We start from the raw sequence: 21,789 nt of genomic DNA on the forward strand, positions 1-21,789 counted from the left end.
CGGGAGGCGGAGCTTGCAGTGAGCCGAGATCGCGCCACTGCACGACAGAGCTAGACTCCGTCTCCAAAAAAAAAACAACACTGAAAGCTTGGTGGCTTTCTGAAGCTTCTGCCATTACGCTTGCTGCCATCTTTTTGAACACTTACTATTATTTGCCACTGTATTTGTTCCTCTGTTTTCCTTCTTTAATTTCTCTGATTTTTCCAATTATATGTGAAAATACTGGTTTGTTTATAGATATTTTGTAAGAAAATTACCAATATGCTTTTAAGGTAATAGATAAAAATCTACCACAATACACTATATAAACAAGAAAAGACAAAAGCAACAATAACAAAGATAATGTATTTCAAAAACCATTTCTGGGTAATTACAGAAAAGTACTCCCTGCCAGCAAACACAGGAATATCAAAAGCATGTGTACTATAATGATCCTCTGTTATCACACATTTGTGAAGATGTTTTATTACGTATTTGTAAATAATCTTAATTTTATCCATCGTTTTCATTTCAATCATAATATAAATTAAAACTTTATTTTAACACCTTCAAGATCACTTTTCTTTAAAAGTAAGTCTCCCAAATGTTTTAAATGGTTCCAGGTTATTTTTAATAAAGCAGAATCATGCTTCTTAAAAAGTCTCATATTCTTGGGAAAGCTGCTTAATATTATTCGGATTAAATAAAATACAAATGGTTAATAAACAAGTAAGTGCAACAAAACTACCTGCTGTGAGTCATTTGATTTGAAAGCATCCTTAAGAATTTCAACCGCTCTTGATGGATCAACATACTTCCTTTTGGTACCAACAAGAAGTGCAAATAGATACCTCAGCTCACGCATAAAAGGCAAATTCCGATGTTCCTATTGAAGGAAAAAAAAACCTTAACTGAAGATTAAGAAAATTTTTACTAGTAAATAGATATTCATTTTAACAGTAACCAAAAATTAAACTAGCCAATATAGATTAGGGATGAATTAGCACTCTATCATAATTGAAGAAAGTAGAGTGTTGGTGCCATCTAAGAGACTCAAAGAAGTCAAGCACAAAAAAGGCAGAAGACCTAGGACAGGCTCACAATTTCAGATGAATGCCACATATTCACAGCAAATCATGTCATTACTCAGCCCAGAATATCTTCCTCATTCAAGACTGCTTATTATAATACTTCCCATTCAGCAAGGCCCAGCTACTGCTGCTGAGAGCAATAATAACAGGCAACGTCCAATGAGTGTTCACTGCATGCCAGGCACTGTTCTAAGTGTTCTATCTCAATAAACCCATTTAAGCAAAAATCTCTACTCCTCCATGAAGTCTTTCCAGACTCCCCCAAGTCAACGATACCTTCAAATTCCACATCTACTGAAATGAGTATCTTTCACTGAGCAACGAACCACTGACTGTCACTGTGGTGTGACAATCTTAATTATTAGACTAATATTAGAACCTCATCCAATTGTTAACATTAGAAATTTAATAATTATTTGTTTATTTATTTAATAAAAAGTACTTGTAAATTATTTTATACTCATTTATTTTATATCTATTTTAAGTTACCCAACATTATATTTAATATAATTCAATCACAATATCTAAACTTATTTAATTATATTAATTTAATAATTAGACCAGATCCTAACAGGAGACTAATATATCACCCTCCTAATAGTCCTTTGAAATCTTACTTTTGTTTCTCAATAAGCCTATAAGATTCTCAAAGACAAGAATTTCTATATCTCTCCCACAACTTTTTACTATACAAAGTAAGCATTCAATTCTTAATGGTTCATTAAAGCAAAATCTCCAGAAAAAATTAAAACAACTCACATTACCAATCACTAACAATTTAATTTAAAACAAGGAAACTTTAAAAAATAACACAATTCACAAAACTTAGTGAAATGTTTCATGGCAACAAACCAGGCAAGCCATTCTAATAATATTTAGTTCTTGTAATAACAATTCTAATGGATAAAATTTAGATATTAAATATGAAAATTTTCTTCCAAATTTACATAGTTGGCATTCTTAACATTGTAAAATTCTAGGGGTCTGGGATGGGGGTATATCTTTACATAGTTGCTACCCAGAATAATATAATCCACATAGAAAGAATTGCTTCTAGAATATATTCCAAAAAAGAGTCCTATAGGTAAGAGGGACTATAACTGGTTCCAAATATACCCTACAGAAATAGGTTTTAAAAGTATAAAAACTATGAGCTTTAATCCATAAAGTTACTTCCATGAGTACCCTTAATTTCCTGAGATCAGTTTCTTTATCACTGCTCCTAAGTCAATGCAGTTTTTTGAGACATTCCCAGTAACAAAGTCATAAGTAATAATTTTTTGGAAATTAGGGGAATTCTGCTGAGAAGCATATTTGAAAAGTAAATTGCTTCCTAGTTTCTACAAGATTTTACCATAAGTGAGATTTTAGCTTTGGTCAAATCATTTTTCTTCATCTACAGAGATGATAATATGGTTTTTCTTCTTTAGTCTGTTGATATGGTGAATTATAGTGATTTATTTTTGAAAGCTAAACCAATTTTGTATTCCTGGATAAGCCCCACTTCTCTATGAGGTATTATCCTTTATATATAATTGCAGGATTTAAGTTCTCAAAAATTTGCTACAATTCTTTGCTTCCAAATTCATGAGAAACAATGGTGTGTGGTTTTCTTTTCTTGAAATGTATTTTCCTACTCTTCATTTCAGGGTAATGCTTAGCTCACAAAATGAGTTGGGAAGTTTTCCTTTTTAAGTATCTGTACAAATGTATAGGGAATTGTTATCATTTGTTCTTTAAATGCTTAATATAATTTACAAGCAAAACATTTAGCTGTTGAATTTTTTGGTGGATGGGTTCCAGTTCCTTTAATATAATGTAGGGCTACCACAGGTTATCTATTTCTTCATCAGTGAGCTTTGATAGCTTGTGACTTTCAAGTCACTTGTCTGTTGTTTACAATATTCCACTATTCTCCTTTTACTGTCTATAGAATATGTAGTGACGTTTCCCTTTTTTACTCCTTATATTTGTAATAGATGTCTTCCCTCTACTTTCTTGCTTAGTTTACCTAGAAGTTCATCAATTTCACCAATCTTCTCAAGAAGCAGCTTTTGGTTTCATAACTTTCTGTATTGTTTTTCTGATATTTGGTTCACGGATTTCTGCTATTACCTTTATTATTTTCTTACTTCTGCTTTGAGATTAATGGTCCCTTTATTCTCTAATGTCTTGATATGCAAGCTGCTATCATTAACGGAAAACCAGTCTTCTTTTCTAATAAGATGTCTGGTAAGATGTCTCTTGTTGCGGGAAGTCAGGGACCCCGAACGGAGGGACCAGCTGAAGCCGCGGCAGAAGAACACAAATTGTGAAGATTTCGTGGACATTAGTTCCCCAAATTAATACTTTTATAATTTCTTACACCTGTCTTTACTGCAGTCTCTGAACATAAACTGTGAAGATTTCATGGACACTTATCACTTCCCCAATCAATACCCTTGTGATTTCCTATGCCTGTCTTGTCTTTAATCTCTTAATCCTGTCATCTTCGTAAGCTGACGATGATGTATGCCTCAGGACCCTGTGATGATTGTGTTAACTGCACAAATCGTTTGTAGAGCATGTGTGCTCGAACAATATGAAATCTGGGCACCTTGAAAATAGAACAGGATAACAGCAGTCTTCAGGGAACAAGGGAGATAAGACTTTGGAGTCTGACTGCTGGTGAGCCAGACAGAACAGAGCCATATTTCTCTTCTTAAAGGCAAATAGGAGAACTATCGCTGAGTTCTTTTTCTCAGCAAGGAACATCCCTGAGAAAGAGAATGAGCCCCTGAGGGTAGGCCTATGAATGGCCCCCATCGGGGCAGCATCTTTTACAGTCAAAGCTGAAGGGATGAAATAAGCCCCGGCCTCCTGTAGTGCTCCTAGCCTTATTAGGACAAGGAAATTCCTGCCTAATAAATTTTGGTCAGACAGGTTGTCTGCTCTCAAACCCTGTCTCCTGATAGGATGTTATCAATGATAATGTGTGCCCGAAACTTTATTAGCAATTTTAATTTCGCCCCATCCTGTGGTCCTGTGATCTCGCCCTGCCTCCACTTGCTTTGTGATATTCTATTACCATGTGTAAGAATGTGATCTCTGTGACCCACACCCTATTCATGTACTCCCTCCCCTTTTGAAAATCGCTAATAAAAACCTGCTGGTTTTACGGCTTGAGGAGCATCATGGAACCTGCCGACATGTGATGTCTCCCCCAGACACCCAGCTTTAAAATTTTTCTCTTTTGTACTCTTTCCCTTTATTTCTCAGACCAGTCAAGATGCTTAGGGAAATAGAAAAGAACCCACGTTAAATATCGGGGGTGGGGTTTCCCCCAATAGTCTCTAATAAGATATCTTCAACGAATCACTGTTTTAGCTTCATCCCTCAAATTTTGGTATGTCATGTTTTAATTTTCATTCAGCTCAGAATATTCTGAAATTACTCATTTGATTTGTTCTTTGTCCCTTGGGATATTCAGAGGTGAACTACTTCATTTCCAACTATCTGGGAATTTTCTGTATATCCTTCTGTTGTTGACTTCTACCTTGATTTCTACCATTTTCGTCAGAAAAGGTATTCTGTATGATTTGAATTCTTTAAAATGTACTGAGACTTATAAACCCAGTTCCTGTCACTTCTTCATGACTAATGGCAGAAATCTCAGAATGCCTTTTTTACTTGTAAAATTCAAAATTCCTTCAAGTATTTGGTCCAGGAATACAGTATGGTACTCAAGTAAACCCATTTCCTTCTGATGACATTCGCTTTAAGTAGTGGAAAGTGAGAAATTTATTTATTTTGAAATATTTGTCTTAAATCAAGGCTTTAAATAACATAACCTTCCAATTAATAAGGCTTTAGCTACTTATATGATGATTTCCACTCAATACTATACATGTGCATCTTTGTTTTCTCAACATTTAATATGTTTTGCCATCAGTTTGAAACATTTTAAGCTAAATGTATATCTGTGTGAGGGGAGGGGCGATGATTACATCAAGGATCTATTATTATATTTCCAGAGACCTCACAATTCTCCTAGACACTGAAATTACAAACAGTTCAAATAAATACGAGTGTCTAAAATTAGTTTCAATTTCTACAAGCAATTGCCAAGTCTACTTAAAATACAAACTAATTTCAAATACTGTATCTTTCAAATCTCACCCAATATGTATGTAATATTTGTGGCAAATTCTGCCAGTAAAAAATATCCTGTTTAAAAGTGTATACAAATGGCATTTCTGTGATGTGATCAAAGTAATCCCAAATGTATTCTGCAATTTAACACAAAGTGTTCAAACTGAATGTAGCTGTAGACACGTCACCACTTGGAGGTAAATTCATTATTAAATAAGTGACAAGTTACACTGATACCTTTTTTAAAAACCTGCTGTCACCATCTCAAATGAATATAGGACCATTCAGTGGCTGATAACTACCTATAAATCCCACATTTGCTTCACAGATGTCAAGGTATAGTGTGAACTGTTGTCACTCTACTAAATTAAAGGAGAGTCACTTTTGTGGAATAATCTTATACAAAATTGCATATTCTACGTAATTGTCTCAGAATGGAAGTGAGAAATGATTTTATTTCCTTAAGCTAAAGGGACACCTGGAGAAGCTAACCCACTGCAAGAAACAAACTTGTCTAGAAAGGTGCTGAAGATTGGAATTACACATTTCTCTAGTATTCACAACTCTTTATGATATATAAGCATAAATATAACAACTGTTTTTAAAATAAGAGTACAAACTAACATGGCCTCATTCGACTCTGTGAAGAACAAAATAAAATAAAGCTCTGTAAAACATTAAAATCCAGGACCGTAAATGGTCAAGACACATATACATACATATATAGGTAACTAGAAATGATAATTCTAAACAGTTTCACACAAATTATACATAGACTTTGAGATATGACAAGAGAGAAGAACTGTGATGTTAACAAATCGCAATAACGGAGGCAATAGTTCAAAAAGTTCCATGTAAAAACCGTACGATTGAAAGGGTTTTCTTTAATTTTTCTGGAGACACGAGTTTGTTGAGCGATCCTGACTCCCTTTTGAAAATGGGTTGTTTATCAGTCTGACACTCGATAGCACAGAGATCATAACCTGAAAAGCTGGTTATAAATCAAGTTATCGTCCCACTAGCATGCATTATAAATGTTTTACGTGTTTACAGAAAAAGTGGTTTTAAAAATTAAACGCTAAAAGGAAAACATAATTTAATAATTCATCACTTCTACTAACAATAGGTCACAAAAAGTTCAGCAGTATACTGAAATCTAAAACTAACTTCCCTGTCTTGGCAACAAGTCCACTTTAGGACTACATATTGTTTATGACAAGATCAACCACTAAAGTCCTACACGCAACTATATTATCTTCGTAAGTAATTTTTTCCATTAGGTATAAATTCTGTGTGCAAACTGGATCTTTTTAAAATAAGTCTTATTTTATTTATTTATTTATTTTGAGACAGAGTCTCGCTCTGCCGCCCAGGCTGGAGTGCACTGGCACGATCTCGGCTCACTGCAAGCTCCGTCTCCCGGGCTCACGTCATTCTCCTGCCTCAGCCTCCCAAGTAGCTGGGACTACAGGTGCCCATCACCACGCCTGGCTAATTTTTTGTACTTTTAGTAGAGATGGGGTTTCACCGTGTTAGCCAGGATGATCTCGATCTCCTGACCTCGTGATCCGCTCACCTCGGCCTCCCAAACTGCTGGGATTACAGGTGTGAGCCACCGCACCTAGCCCTAAATAAGTCTTATTTTTTTAAAACTTAATTTCATTGTTTAACTGACAATAGCTGACACCTAGTTCTTACTATGTACCAAGCACTTTTAAGCCTCTTACATGTTTTACCTCATTTAATGCTCACAGCAACTCTATGAAATAATTACTATTATTATTTATGTTTTACAGATAGGAAATGGAACAGAGAGAAATCAAGTAACTAGCTCTAGGTCCATAGCTAGAACCCAGACAATCTGGCCCTGGTGTGTGTGTTCTTTGTTCACTTTATATTACCTATCTACGATAGTCACTTCCAAAATGAAAGATACAGATTTGTACTGCAAAGACATGAATGCAAAACTCATTTTTTAAAGGGCTCCACAAGATAATCAACTGAAAAGAAGTTTCTATTTCCACAAAATTTTTCAGGAGACAATTGAGGAAAGACCTTAAATTGTAAACTATAGCCTATAAAGTTTACTGAAATGTGACAGTCCCCCCAAAAAAATTACTAAAGTGACACCAAAAATTGGCATATTACCATGACAGGTAAAGAAAAAAAGTCATATTTATAATATATTAACAAAGGGTAAGAAGTTGCTGTGGTAACTGAGATTAATGAATTGACATTCAAATTGACAGTTTCCGATTTGATGAGCCAAGTAAATGCCCAAAAATCAATCACATATAGAACATATAGACTATACTGTTAAAAAAAAATCTTTTACATTTTACCTTTTGGTTTCGGGGTAAATCTTGAGCATTTGATGGAGGCTTGTAATTCAGAACTAATCTTCTAAATTCCAAAAGATTAAATAATGACTGAAAAAGAATAACAATTGAAGATAACCTGAGAGAAAATTCCATTAGCAGAATGTAAAAATAACTAGTTTAGAGATTTATTTTTGACAACTGTGTACTACTTATACTCAGAATCACTGCAACTGGCACAAGGAGGACACATTTCTGAGAAAAAGTCAAATTTCTTATATTTGACATACTATTCTTGACACTTGATAGTGCACAAGATTATATTTGGACAACTTTTTAAAAATACTACTCATTATTAATAGCTCTCTTTATACACACTTAAGCAGTTTCCTCAAAAGAAAGAGTATGCAAATGTCAAGTCCAAAATTTTTTAGATGTGCTATGTTTACCATGAATTATCTAGATGTATCATTAATTCTAGAAAAATGTAGTACAAATAAATTTATTCACCAGATCCTAGGTGATAGAGACACAAATAAATTACATATTATCTCAATACTCAAGGAAATACACAATTTAGAAAGGAGACAAACGTATAATAGAAATATCGTGACTTCAAGATGCAGTGATAATAATTACACAAGAATATAATGCAGCATATGATGGATGCTCATAGAAAGGCTTCCTAGAGTATCTTTTTTAAACTGTAGTTTGCAACCATTTACTATCATCATGCTGAACATTTGTTTAAAATGTGATAAAATACAATGGAAAAAATCACAATGTATCATACTCAGTAAATTCATCGGAGTATTTTCTTGCAAAACTTTCATTGTAGATATTTTACAAACTTATGTATGTGTAAAATGTTTTATAATATACAGTATATTCCTTTCTTGGGTCACAGTTTATAAAGCTTGGAAATTACTATACAGGAAGTGATAATGTATTAAATCTTAAAAAACGTGAGTCAGTCAACTCGACAGAAGATAAAGGTGGCACCAGAAATCAATGAGAAAATAAGGTTTTGATCAACAGTTGGGTACTGAGAAAACTACATATAAAGAAATAGAGCCAGATTACATAGATGAATTAACAACCTAAATATGAAAGGTAAAACCATAAAGCTGGTGACAGAAATTGTAAAAAAAAATTTTATCTTGTGATCTAGAAAGATAAAACAATATAAGCACATAAATCATTTATTCATTCATTTAACAAATATTTATGGAACATCTACTATATGCCAGACACTAAGAAGGTAGTCTCTGCCATTGTAGGGATTACAGTCTTGTGACTGCTGATTAAAACAACAACAGTAGAGGTAATAAACCAGAAGGGATATTAATACATTAACAGTTGGCCAAGATCAGAACCTTGGGGAGAAAGCACCATTTAAGTCACAAGAAAAAAAAAAATGTTGAGAAAGAGAAAGGTATACTAAGGGAAATCACAGAAGAAAAAGGAGTGGAAAAAACAAAGGCTTTCAAACATACTTGTGGATCTGAATAAATTGCGGAGCTTTAAAAAATAACAATGTCAGGGGACTCTATAATAAAGATACAAAGTTCCACAAAAGATTCTGCTGTACATCAAAAAATAGCTGGCACATTTGAAGGAGGACAAGATTAGCAATATCATGAAAGATTGCCACATTCTTCCAATAAATTAAGGACAGGGAAATAACCTTTGGATTTGGCAACTGGAAAGTCATGTTTTCAGTTGAGTGGTGGAGGAAGAACAGAGGCATTAAATAATTGGAAAAAGGGGTATAGAGTAGCACCCTCTTATCCAAAAGGGATACATTCCAAAATATTCAGGTATTCCTCTGAATACCTGAAACTGCAGATACTACTGAATCCCATTTTTTTTTTATGATTTTTTTCCTTGCATACCTATGATAGTTTAATTTATAAATTGGGCACAGTATGAGATTAACAACAATAACTAATAATAAAATAGATCAATTGTAAAAAACATACTGTAACAAAAGTTATATGAATGTGGTCTCCCTCTCCTTCTCTCTCTCAGTACTGTAATATTTTCAGCCACAATTAACAGCAGGTAACTGAAACAGCAGAAAGTGAAACCAAAGATAAGGGGAGTACTTTAAGTAGGGGAGACAAACCATGGACTATTCTTTTGAGGAATTTAAAGAGGAAAGAGAATGCTAGCAGATTAGAAGAATCTCAATCCCACTTCTATTCTCTGAGCTCCCACTGTAGATAGAGTATTTTCCTTGTTCCTGGACACTTAGAACTTCCTTTCGTGTGGGTGGTGAAGAATTATTTCAGCCTCTGTTGACTGAAATGTTTTTCTTCATTTTAGAAGACTTCTGCTAGGTATAAAATTCAAGATGGCCAGTTATTTATTTCCAGCACTTTAAACATATTATTTCTGCTGATGTGTGACTTGATGTTTAAAGGTATCAAAGTCAGCTATTAGTCTTGTTTTTGCTCCTTTATGTGTGTATCTTTCTCCCCCTTGCAACTTTTAGAATTTCTGGCTATACTTATTTTTTTGTTTTATTATGATGTACTCTGGTGCAGTATTGTTTATGTTTATACTATTTGATTCATATTGCTTCCTGAATGTATGACTTGATCTCTCTCAAGTTTGGAATATTGTGAATCATCTCTTCAAATATGCTTTTGCCCTACTTCCTTTTACTCTCCTTCTGGAACTACAAATACAGTTAGTACCACTCACCATATCCAAAGTAACTCTTTGATGCTCCCATCTTTATGTCATAGCTTTAGTCTGAAAAATACTCTGCAGATTAATTTACCAGTTGGCTAATTATCCCTTCAGTTGTGTCTAGTAACACTGCTAAATTTATCCACTGACTTCTTAGTTTCATTTATATTTTTCCATTCTGAAATTTCCATTTTGTTCTTTATAGTTTTTAGTTTTCTTCAGACTCTCAATCTTGCTTTTAATGCCTTGAACATATTAATTATTATTATGGCAGACAAATATTCCGATTTTCCTGTGCTGTTTTCTATTGTCCATTTTTTTTGTGTTAGTTTGACACACATCTTATTTTCTGGTATGACTGACCTGAGTACTAGACATTGTGTATGAAAAATGAAGGAAAGGTTCCAGATAATATTATCTTCTAAGAGAGAATTTACATTTGCTCTGGCAGGCAGGTAGACTAGAGTCACTTCCAGTCTCAGGTCGCCTTAATCCAATACATTCTGAGATAATTCAGAAACTAGGAAGCCTGTCTTAACTTTCAGTTATCAGTTAATGCTACATTCTAACCATTTAGAAATCCAACTCAAAGTCTAAGATGTTTTACTAGGGCTCAAACTTTGTGCAAAAATTTTCCTCAGCCACTCAGCAGTCAGTTCTGGAGATGCGTAAAAGACAAAATCCATCAAAAATAACAAGCTCATTCTCTATCTTTCTTTACTCCAAATTCCTCACTGCTTTAGGACTCCGGGATGCCCTCAACAAGTTGGTTTTATTTCTGTTTTTGAATCCAGCAAAACATCACGAGGCAGATGGTCTAAAACAACTTCATCTGCCATTACCCAGTGAAACTCATCACCACTGATCATCACAACAAATCATAAAAATTAAGTTTTTCAAGTCCCAAATACCCTATATCCTTCACCAAAGTCACATGAGTACTGTCAAATGTATTCCTTCAAAAGAGGTAAGAAAGGGTAACTTTTACTGCCTAAAGAGTGTTTTTGATTAATGCACCTGAAAATCAGCATCCTTTCATTCAGTCCAAAGCTTATATGTGAATTTTGATAAGCACTTTCGAAAATGAAGTTTGGTTAGCTTCTTGCTAATAACAAAGACCTAATGGGGGATAAGAGCTGAAATACTTTGTGAAAAAGAAAAACAGTGATGACAACAGTGCAGAGGAAACGAAACATAAAGTGCCTACAATGGAGAGTACCAAGAAGCATGATAAATTCTCCTTGGAGGATTACAAAAAAAAGTTAGAATGGTATCACATAAGTTTCATGGTGAGGCAGGGACTGAAAAAGAGATGACATCATTGAAACTAAACGTCTATGTACAGAACAATTATATCCCCATGTCCTTTCCAGACCCAGCACATTCAGACAATTGCCTCCTCTCTGTGGGGGTACAGGAAATTTAGTCTACTGAGATCTTCAATGACTTCAGTCAAACTGTATGTCACGGTAGAAAGGAGAGATAAGATTCAGAGCTATGAATAGCAAGATTAAGTAAAAAACATGTAAACTGATACCCACATCAACCAATCCCATTTCTCTAGACTTACTTTTAGAAAGTGAGTGATCATGCTTAAACCAAAAAAAAATAAGAATCCACCCCAAATCTGAAATAGAGAAATGTTCTGTGGGACAGAACTCCAAAAACAAAAAAAAAATGAAGCTAATATGTGTGGTCATACACAATATATTTTTAAGACCATAACAAAGATGTTGAAGCATTTAGAAAATATTAAAGTACACAGAAAATAGGGGGAAAAAGGTAGCAATTTAACAACACCAGGATAACAAAATACTATAGACAAGAGGGCCTAGTGAATCACTGTAGTATTTATAAAATTATAAAAAATGTAAATACTGACTACCTACTATTTTTAATTTGTATTATAACTATGTTGAGAGATGAAAGGGCAATTCTAGGCAGGTGAACCGAAAGAGCGAACCCCTATCTCAGTGGGAAGGCATGCCATTTAGAAAAATGAAGATGGAGAAGAAATGGACTAGATATAGGTGTCTTTCAAGGGGCAGGACTAGGAAGCAGACAGGTTTAAGCATTTTAGTGCCATATGATTTTTTCTTTGATGAAAATTAAAGAGATAAAAGCAAGGAGTATGAATATGCATTTTAAATTATATCCTGTTTTGACAATATGCACCATTTTAAAAAATATCCTCACTTAATATTTTAGATACTTCATACATGCTCCCTTTTGGTTCATTCATCCATTCATGTAATAATTACTAGATGGACTATTCCAATGTGCCAGACACTGTATTATATATACTAATATAGAGTAACCTAAATGTGCTCCCTGCCCACAGGGTGGGCGTATTTTAGTAAAATTTATAAAATACAGGGTGCCTGTATTTTAGTCAGCCTGCGGTTACATGATTTATGAGCAAGGTAACCACATACTTTACCATCATACACAGCAAGGCTTTAGGACTAAGTGACAGGTGTCAACAGATCTACAAGAGGAGTAAAATGGACTACGACAAGCAAACTGAGAAGTATAAGCACCTTACTTCTCAGCATCACAGAAGCATCCACATGGAAAGGTGCTAAGGGGCTAAGGGTCATCATGAGCACCCACAACACTTCAACAAGATGTCCCGGAGCTACAGAGGAGAACGCACACCTCCAAATAGCTAACTCATTCACCGACACCCTAGTGGGGAAAGCTGCAATCAGTACTTTCTACATAAAAGTACCAAGTGAACAGAACAAAAATAATCCCGAATAGCTGTGGGGTTGATGTCCAACCTAAAGACAGGCTAATGTTGCCAGCAACCAAAAGATTATTTAAGCCATTACCTGTATAATCTTCTCTTTGTTTATATTCCCTTTCTTACATTCTGTTCCCCCTTTCTACCAAAATATTGGTCTCAGTATCTAAAATAATAAGTATGCAAAGTATCTATACCTGTTGTAGCCTACCCCAGCTATATACTTTGAAGTTAAAGGGTGATATTACTAGTAAACTTCCATAACTGGTCAATATATTTACAAGAAAAAGAATTCCCAGTTGTTTCATATTAGTGCGACCAACTAAGTAAATTCTATCCCTGAGAAACTTCTGTAATCAGAACTTTACAGTACATTTACATCACAATTTTGAGTAAGTTCCAACTCACTCACTCTGGAAAACAACCAAACCTCCAACACTAAGGTAGATTTTTGGCCCAACTTTTCATTCATAAGTAAAAAGTCCATTTATGGTGGTCAAGTATTATATTTCAGTTTATATTTTAGACTTAAGCAATAATGGTAGAAAATTTTTAAGAAGACTCTATTAAAGATAAAAATTAAAAGCTACTTAAAATAGTTTGATAGACTTTAAAATTACCATAAAAAATAAAACTTTAGGTCATCTCTAGCCAAATTTTTCTGCCCCGCCCCCCCTAACATTTTCTACAGTGCTTAATGTTTTCTACTCCCTGAAAAGTCATTATCTTATTAGGCCATTATAACCTGAATTTTTAAGCTTATAGGTTACTTCTCCTAGATGTTTAGATTTCACCAAAAGAAAAATAAATAAATCAAGCCCTCTTATACTTGCCTATGTTAGGGATTAAGCAGCCACTAACCTTAGATCAAATTTTAAAACTAGTATAATTACTAGTTTTTAAATAAGATAGGTATTTTATTAAAAGATAATTTTTTTTCTAGCCCATTCCCTCCTTCTCAAAAAAAAAAAAATCTAAGCTAAAAAGAAAAGCTAAGATTAGCAAACTTAGGGTAGAAATAGATTGTGACTGTATCAAGATTAAACTGAGCTGCTAAAAGTTGTTTATTCTACTAAAACAAAAGGTCATTATCCCTATATCAGCATTTATCATTTCAAACAGAACTTCCCTACAAATACAGGATGGAGAAATAGAAAGCAACTATTCTAACAATATTATTTACAAATACTTTATTTCTTCTTACACTTTTCTAAGGGAAGCTTCTCATCAATGACCCTCATGTATCTATCACAATCGTGCTGAGACAGCATCTATCTGACGAAACACAGGCAGCAAAACATGTTCATGAACACTCAGTTCACAGCCTTACAACTACACTTAATATTTTAAAACTATGTCTAAATTATAAGATGCACAAACCTTCTTAATAAATAGTGCAAGTAAAGTGAGATGGCCTATTAAGATGATCTAAGAAACTCTTAAGGTATCAACATTTTAGATATTTTTGGCATGTAAGTAAACAAATAATGTATAATCAAGGCTAGAAGCAAAGATACTACTATAGATTTATGTTTACCCAGGTATTCTTTAGCATCTTAATGTCCTGGAAAAACCAACAGCATAGCATATTACTTATTAGGATGCACCACAGCATATTAAAAAGTGAGGCAATCCAGAAAAACAAAGGAAATCAAATTATGCGGTATTACACACCAGAAGCAAAAAGGGAGAAAAATGTGAAAACTATAGCACTGAAGTATATAAAAAAAGTTAAAATTACAGGTTAGCAAAAACAGTTAACTTGTAGAAAATGAACCACATAACCTGTTAGTTGCCTTCATACCATATGAAAGTTTAAGCTGTCATACACACAGGTTTGGAAAGTTACAAAATGAGATATTTTGAACTTAAAAAATAGCATGCATGTACAGTGACGTAAAAAGCATTCATCAGGAACATGAAATAAAAAGCTGTAATTCAACTGCCTTACCAAAAAAACACAAAATATTAGTTAACTTTCCTAAGGAGTAATAAAAATTAAGGACATATTATTCATAAATTGTTTCAAAGTTTTACAATCTGATGGATAACATTATCAATGTCAACTGAGAATGATAAAGAATTCTGATAACAGTCATTAATACGTAAAGGAAACTGTTCCAAATTGAGAAGACAATGGATATCTACACATACATATGTCTCTTATTTTAGAATAAGCAGATCAAGAAACATATCATTAAGGGATTTCTTAGTAAAAAAAGATAATGTGTTATTCTTAATTTATCAATATTTATTCATCACATCATTTCATATGCAACCAGAGAATTGTTTGCAAATCTATACCAACCTCAAACAAAATGCCTCTTCTTTTTTTTTTATTTTATTATACTTTAAGTTCTAGGGTACATGTGCATAATGTGCAGGTTTGTTACATATGTATACTTGTGCCATGTTGGTGTGCTGCACCCATCAACTTGTCAGCACCCATCAATTCATCATTTATATCAGGTATAACTCCCAATGCAATCCCTCCCCCCTCCCCCCTCCCCATGATAGGCCCCAGTGTGTGATGTTCCCCTTCCCGAGTCCAAGTGATCTCATTGTTCAGTTCCCACCTATGAGTGAGAACATGCGGTGTTTGGTTTTCTCTTCTTGTGATAGTTTGCTAAGAATGATGGTTTCCAGCTGCATCCATGTCCCTACAAAAGGATGCAAACTCATCCTTTTTTATGGCTGCATAGTATTCCATGGTGTATATGTGCCACATTTTCTTAATCCAGTCTGTCACAGATGGACATTTGGGTTGATTCCAAGTCTTTGCTATTGTGAATAGTGCCGCAATAAACATACGTGTGCATGTGTCTTTATAGCAGCATGATTTATAATCCTTTGGGTATATACCCAGTAGTGGGATGGCTGGGTCATATGGCACATCTAGTTCTAGATCCTTGAGGAATTGCCATACTGTTTTCCTTAATGGTTGAACTAGTTTACAATCCCACCAACAGTGTAAAAGTGTTCCTATTTCTCCACATCCTCTCCAGCACCTGTTGTTTCCTGACTTTTGAATGATTGCCATTCTAACTGGTATGAGATGGTATCTCATTGTGGTTTTGATTTGCATTTCTCTGATGGCGAGTGATGATGAGCATTTTTTCATGTGTCTGTTGGCTGTATGAATGTCTTCTTTTGAGAAATGTCTGTTCATATCCTTTCCCCACTTTTTGATGGGGTTGTTTGTTTTTTTCTTGTAAATTTGTTTGAGTTCTTTGTAGGTTCTGGATATCAGCCCAAGGTTATTTATAGATTCAATGCCATCCCCATCAAGCTACCAATGAGTTTCTTCACAGAACTGGAAAAAACTGCTTTAAAGTTCATATGGAACCAAAAAAGAGCCCACATTGCCAAGACAATCCTAAGTCAAAAGAACAAAGCTGGAGGCATCACGCTACCTGACTTCAAACTACACTACAAGGCTACAGTAACCAAAACAGCATGGTACTGGTACCAAAACAGAGATACAGACCTATGGAACAGAACAGAGTCCTCAGAAATAATACCACACAACTACAGCCATCTGATCTTTGACACACCCGAGAGAAACAAGAAATGGGGAAAGGATTCCCTATTTAATAAATGGTGCTGGGAAAATTGGCTAGCCATAAGTAGAAAGCTGAAACTGGATCCTTTCCTTACTCCTTATACGAAAATTAATTCAAGATGGATTAGAGACTTAAATGTTAGACCTAATACCATAAAAACCCTAGAAGAAAACCTAGGTAGTACCATTCAGGACATAGGCATGGGCAAGGACTTCATGTCTAAAACACCAAAAGCAACGGCAACAAAAGCCAAAACTGACAAATGGGATCTCATTAAACTAAAGAGCTTCTGCACAGCAAAAGAAACTACCATCAGAGTGAACAAGCAACCTACGGAATGGGAGAAAATTTTTGCAATCTACTCATCTGACAAATGCCTCTTCTTATTAAAAATATTAAGTGTCTATAATTCTATAAACAACATTGTCTAGTATATACAAATAAATCTGATCTGACCCACAAAAAGCCAGCTCTGGTTTCAAACTTGGTTACAATGCTTCCATAAATTTGCAGGGAAATATATACTAAATTATTTCCACCCCAACAATTCCTAAAAGCAGAAAGAAAGGATAAATTGATTCCAAGTAAGTGAAAGGTACAAGTAGTGATCTACAGTTAAAAAACACATACTAGAAATCAAAAAGAAAGAGGGATGGGAGGATATGGCAATCCCCAAGCTAGTTTATTAGACTAAAGAGTATATTAAAAACTTTAAAGTACACAACTTAAACATAACCAACTCCCTTTCCATAGCTATCATACACATCAAATAAGAACTGAACAAAGAAAGATCCTTACCTGAATAACAGCACTAAACCAACAAGTATTGCCAACATTCTTTAGCCCAACGGGAGCTTTGTCCTGTCTTTTTCTATCATAAGGGTTTCGAGAATCCCTCCAAACTTCTGTAGGTGTCCTCTTCAAACATGCTTTATTCTCTGCTATGCTGGCTTCAAGAACTCTTAAGCAATGGTGGAAAAAAATGCAGCATTATATAATGGTATATCCCAGCCATACCACACATTTTAAAAGCACTTTCATTACATAAGATTTGAATAATGTATTTGAAGAAATAATATTTAATACTAACTTTACTCAAATAGAGGTTTTAGCAGTGTCAATGCTAATACATAGAGAAGTGTAGCCTTTCTTCCTAAGAAAAATGAAATTTCAAACATAAAATGGTAGTGTTATATAACAGTACAGCAAATCACATTTCAACAAGTCAGATATTTAGTACCAGGAATATATAGCACCTCGATGGATTTTCTGAGAAATAACGATTAAAGCACGTATCCACAATGTAATATAATGACTTCTTATAACAATTACTCTGAATCAAGAAAACATTAAAAACTGAACAAGTTGCACTTTTACCACCAACCACTTAGTTCTTCTACAAAAAAAAAGTTAACTGAGTTAAACTTTATGATTCCTTTCAATTCTTGAGATCTATGTCCCTATGACAGCCAAGTAATGGAAAAGAAAACCTACAGTTCACTGCCTTGCCCAAAAGTTTGCCTTTGGGAAAAACTAATGAAATATTTATTAGAATAATAAAATATAGTTAACCTTTCCAAAATAAACTCACCTACGAATATCTTAAGCATATCTGAACCTGCGAAAGTAATGCTACTTTGCTTAATGATGTTTCTTGCTCCTGAGCACGCAACAACGCAACCATAATCGTAACCGGAAAACCCTGGTTCCCACATAGGATCTAACCAAGCACTCTGCCTGCTCAAGAAATGTGTTACTTGGCTTCAGCCAAAAAAAAAGAGAAAAAAAAATAGTTAGTTACTATTCCAAATCACCATAAACATCATTCAGGTGTCCGAACCACTGGTTAATTACCAGAACCTCAATTTTTTGGTTTATCAAGAAAATCTCATTCATTCTACACCATTTTTATCCTAAAGATTTTATCCTATCAGATTAATGTCAAAATAATATTATTTTATCCTTAACATCAATACTTACCACAAGACATTAGATACAATGAAATCTAAAATATCACTAAAATATCCCATGTGAATACAAAAGTCAGTCTTTGGGAATCAATAAAACGTACATTTTTTTAAAAACTGGTAACAACATGATATGTGAAAATGTAAACTCATGTAGTTAAAAGTAAACAGGTCACACTTCTGTCACATTTAAGAGTGACCCAACTGGGCAGCACTACTCTCTGCCCAAAAATCAACTCCCACAGGCAACGCCAGACTCGGCTTTTTTCACTAAAAGACGCCAGAAGTTCTTGAAAGACATTTACTTAGATGAATTGGGGCAGAGGAAAACCAAGGAACATCTACAACATTCTACGATTACCGGGAAACAAGTTTTCAAGAATACAAGGGAGAGATAAAAAGAGAGTCAACTTGACTCTCCTACTGGAGACCTAGGAGGTCCTAAAGACCTTCTAATAGTTATTGCAGTTCGGCAGAATAATAATAACCAGAACAAACTGAATTTGTACAAGACTAGTTTATGCTCAAAAAAGAAAGGTTAATGTACAGTATATAAAAAGTAACTGTAATACAAAAGACTGTGGTATATAGAGGGCATATTTAACTTTATATTGACTTTTATAAATGGCAGTATTCTCATTTGGAAATTTTGTTCCTTTTGTAATATATATGTATATTTAGAAATTTAGATACAGCCAACTTATTTTTATCTTGGTAGTCAGAGATAAACTAAAACATGGAGTAAGTTCTGGAAAAGGTAGATAAAAACAATACCATAAAACTAGTAGTACCAGTGATCCTATGTAAGAGATAGAAGAGGTACCCAGCAATTGACTAGTACCAGTGCAGATAGACAACAATTATGTAAAAAGAGGATTCCACAGCATAGTCTAAAATATAAACTGCTCAAAAGTCTAAAAGAACCAGACATAATCCTGAATCTATAGCATATGAACATGTCATTATATTTAACTACTAATTATACCAAGAAACAAATCCTTCTTAATAATGTCAACAGAGCAGATATAAGCAGGAAATGGTTCATATATACATTAGTTACAGAAAACTTGAGGACATCTGACTTCTGCACAATACACCCTAAGTATATTTTTCATATTCCAGATCTGGGTCTACGATTACTAAACCCCAGGAAGGTCTTCTGAAATGTTTTAAATACAGTCAATTCCTTTATGCCCCTCTTCTGCTCTCCCAAAAAATATACACCACTTGATTTGTATGTTTACATATAAAATATTTAATGAAACGTCATATTGATATATTGAGATAATGTAAGCTTTTTAGTTCCTTTGCCTTCTCTCTCCCCACACAGAACTTGCAAGAATGTGTAGCCTCAAATGTACTTCTAGGAGCAAGTAACGCCTGAACCATTTGTCACACCATTCCAAAAAGGAAGTTAGAAGGGCAAGAAAGTTAAGGATATGAACCAAGACAACATCTTCCCAGCACTCCTATACAACTTTCTTTACAGAGGTCAAATGAGGTACAAAGTGTAACAACTTTGATTAAAGTTCAAAAGATGCATGGAATTGCTCATTGCTCCTCAAAGTCACCTACAATCTAAAAATAATAACCATTCCCTAAGTAGCTCAATTCAGTCATATGGCAGATATCATCATTCACTGTAACAAAAGTACGGGTTTTAAAGAAATAGGTTTATCATAATACACCTTAACCAAACCACATGGTAGAATTATGGTACAAAAGAAAAGAATGTAGGTGAAATGGGAATGCCATGATTTCACGACCCTCTTAATTTAAACATATTTTATCACCAGAATTTTACAGCATGCCTCAGTAGCTTTCCCCCTACCATCTCCTCTTGGTTCCTAAAGAACTTAATAAACACACTTATCACTGTGCCAAAAATATTAACCAGTGTCTCCAATCAGTGTCTGAAAAGTAGAAACAAGAATGTGCTTTACTGCTAGAGGGAACATTACATAATGAGGGATAAACACGTTTTTAAAGTAAATGGATGATTAAGATATTAAATGCTGCTACTTCTTGGTTACTGATTGACTGACTGATTGTAAAAGTCACCCTCTAGCTCAAATACTGCTCTATTGTTATGCCTGATCCCCTTCTGTAATCTAGTACTGGCACCATAAATCCAAACTTTTTATAAAGCAAAATCCTGCATAAGGGTTCCTCCCAGGCCTTTCCAATGATGACACCCAAGCTCTTAAGCATAAGGCATGCAATAGCTAAAATCCAGTTATTACCAGCTGGTAGAGGAAAAAAAAATAGGTAAATCTCAGAGAGCTCAGAGATAGCCTATAACAAAATGTTTGAAGGGTAAACTCATAAGCCACAAACCAAAAACCAGCCTGACCTATCACCTTGCTTTATCTTCTCAAAATTGGTCATGACCTTGGTATTAAGCAATATAAAAAGATGACAAAATGTTTTGCTGCCTCTTTTCCATCCACACACTACACTAAATGTTTAAAGCATTTACATATGGTAGATGCTCACGTTTCCATTAAATTTTATTACACAGTGGTTTTCTTTGGGGGGAAGACAGGGTGTTATTTTATAGTTTTGCGTTGTTAAATTGCCTATAGCAGTAATACTGAACATATCCCACTTTATAGCTCACCCAAGCCCCTTTTTGGGAAGTATTACACTCACTGAGAAACATGCATATACTTTAAGCTGTATAGATCAACCAGAAAGAAAAAAACGGCGGGGGGGGGGGGAGACATCTCATTTGATTTCCTAAAAAAGCAAAAACAAAACTAATGGTATTTTAATTGGGATCAAACTAAACCCATAAATCTATTTAAGAAGAACTGACCAGTTTGACGATGGTCAGTATTCCAATTCATGAAACAGCATACGTTTCAAAATATTTATGTATTCTTTAATGTGTCTTAATGATGTTTAATCATTTTCTTCATGGACGTTCTTGTATATTTCTTAGATTTACTCCAGGTAACAGGTTTTGTCAAAACTCAGTTGGCTGTAGGTGTGTCTATTTCTGGGCTATTCTGTTCCACTGGTCTACGTGTCTGTTTTTTACACCAATGTCATTGTTTTGCTTACTACATTCTAGCAGTATATTCGGAAGTCAGGTAGTGACGCCTCTAGCTTTTGTTCCTTTCGTCAGGCTTGTTTTGGCTATTTGGGCTCTCTTGTGGTTTCATATGAATTTATGGGATTGTCTTTTCTAATTCTCTGAAGGCTCATTGGAATTTTGATACGGACTGAAGTAAGTCTGGAGATGACTTTAGGTAGTATGGCCACTTTAACAATATTAATTCTTCTAATCCATGA

General features: G+C 34.4%; 1 protein-coding gene across 1 annotated transcript in view; it reads right to left on the reverse strand.

Moving 5' to 3' along the window:
- Positions 1 to 21,789, reverse strand: part of USP25 (ubiquitin specific peptidase 25) — a 144,110-nt gene that overhangs the window by 68,759 nt on the left and 53,562 nt on the right. The window contains exons 5-6 of the mRNA XM_011953426.1: positions 17,324 to 17,486; positions 728 to 865 (exon numbers count right to left, since the gene is read on the reverse strand). Coding sequence (XP_011808816.1) covers positions 728 to 844 — 117 coding nt within the window. The 5' untranslated portion in view covers positions 845 to 865; positions 17,324 to 17,486. The remainder of the gene's footprint in view (positions 1 to 727; positions 866 to 17,323; positions 17,487 to 21,789) is intronic.

Source organism: Colobus angolensis, unplaced genomic scaffold (assembly GCF_000951035.1).
Source record: "Colobus angolensis palliatus isolate OR3802 unplaced genomic scaffold, Cang.pa_1.0 Scaffold360, whole genome shotgun sequence".
NCBI classification, from domain to species: Eukaryota; Metazoa; Chordata; class Mammalia; order Primates; family Cercopithecidae; genus Colobus; species Colobus angolensis.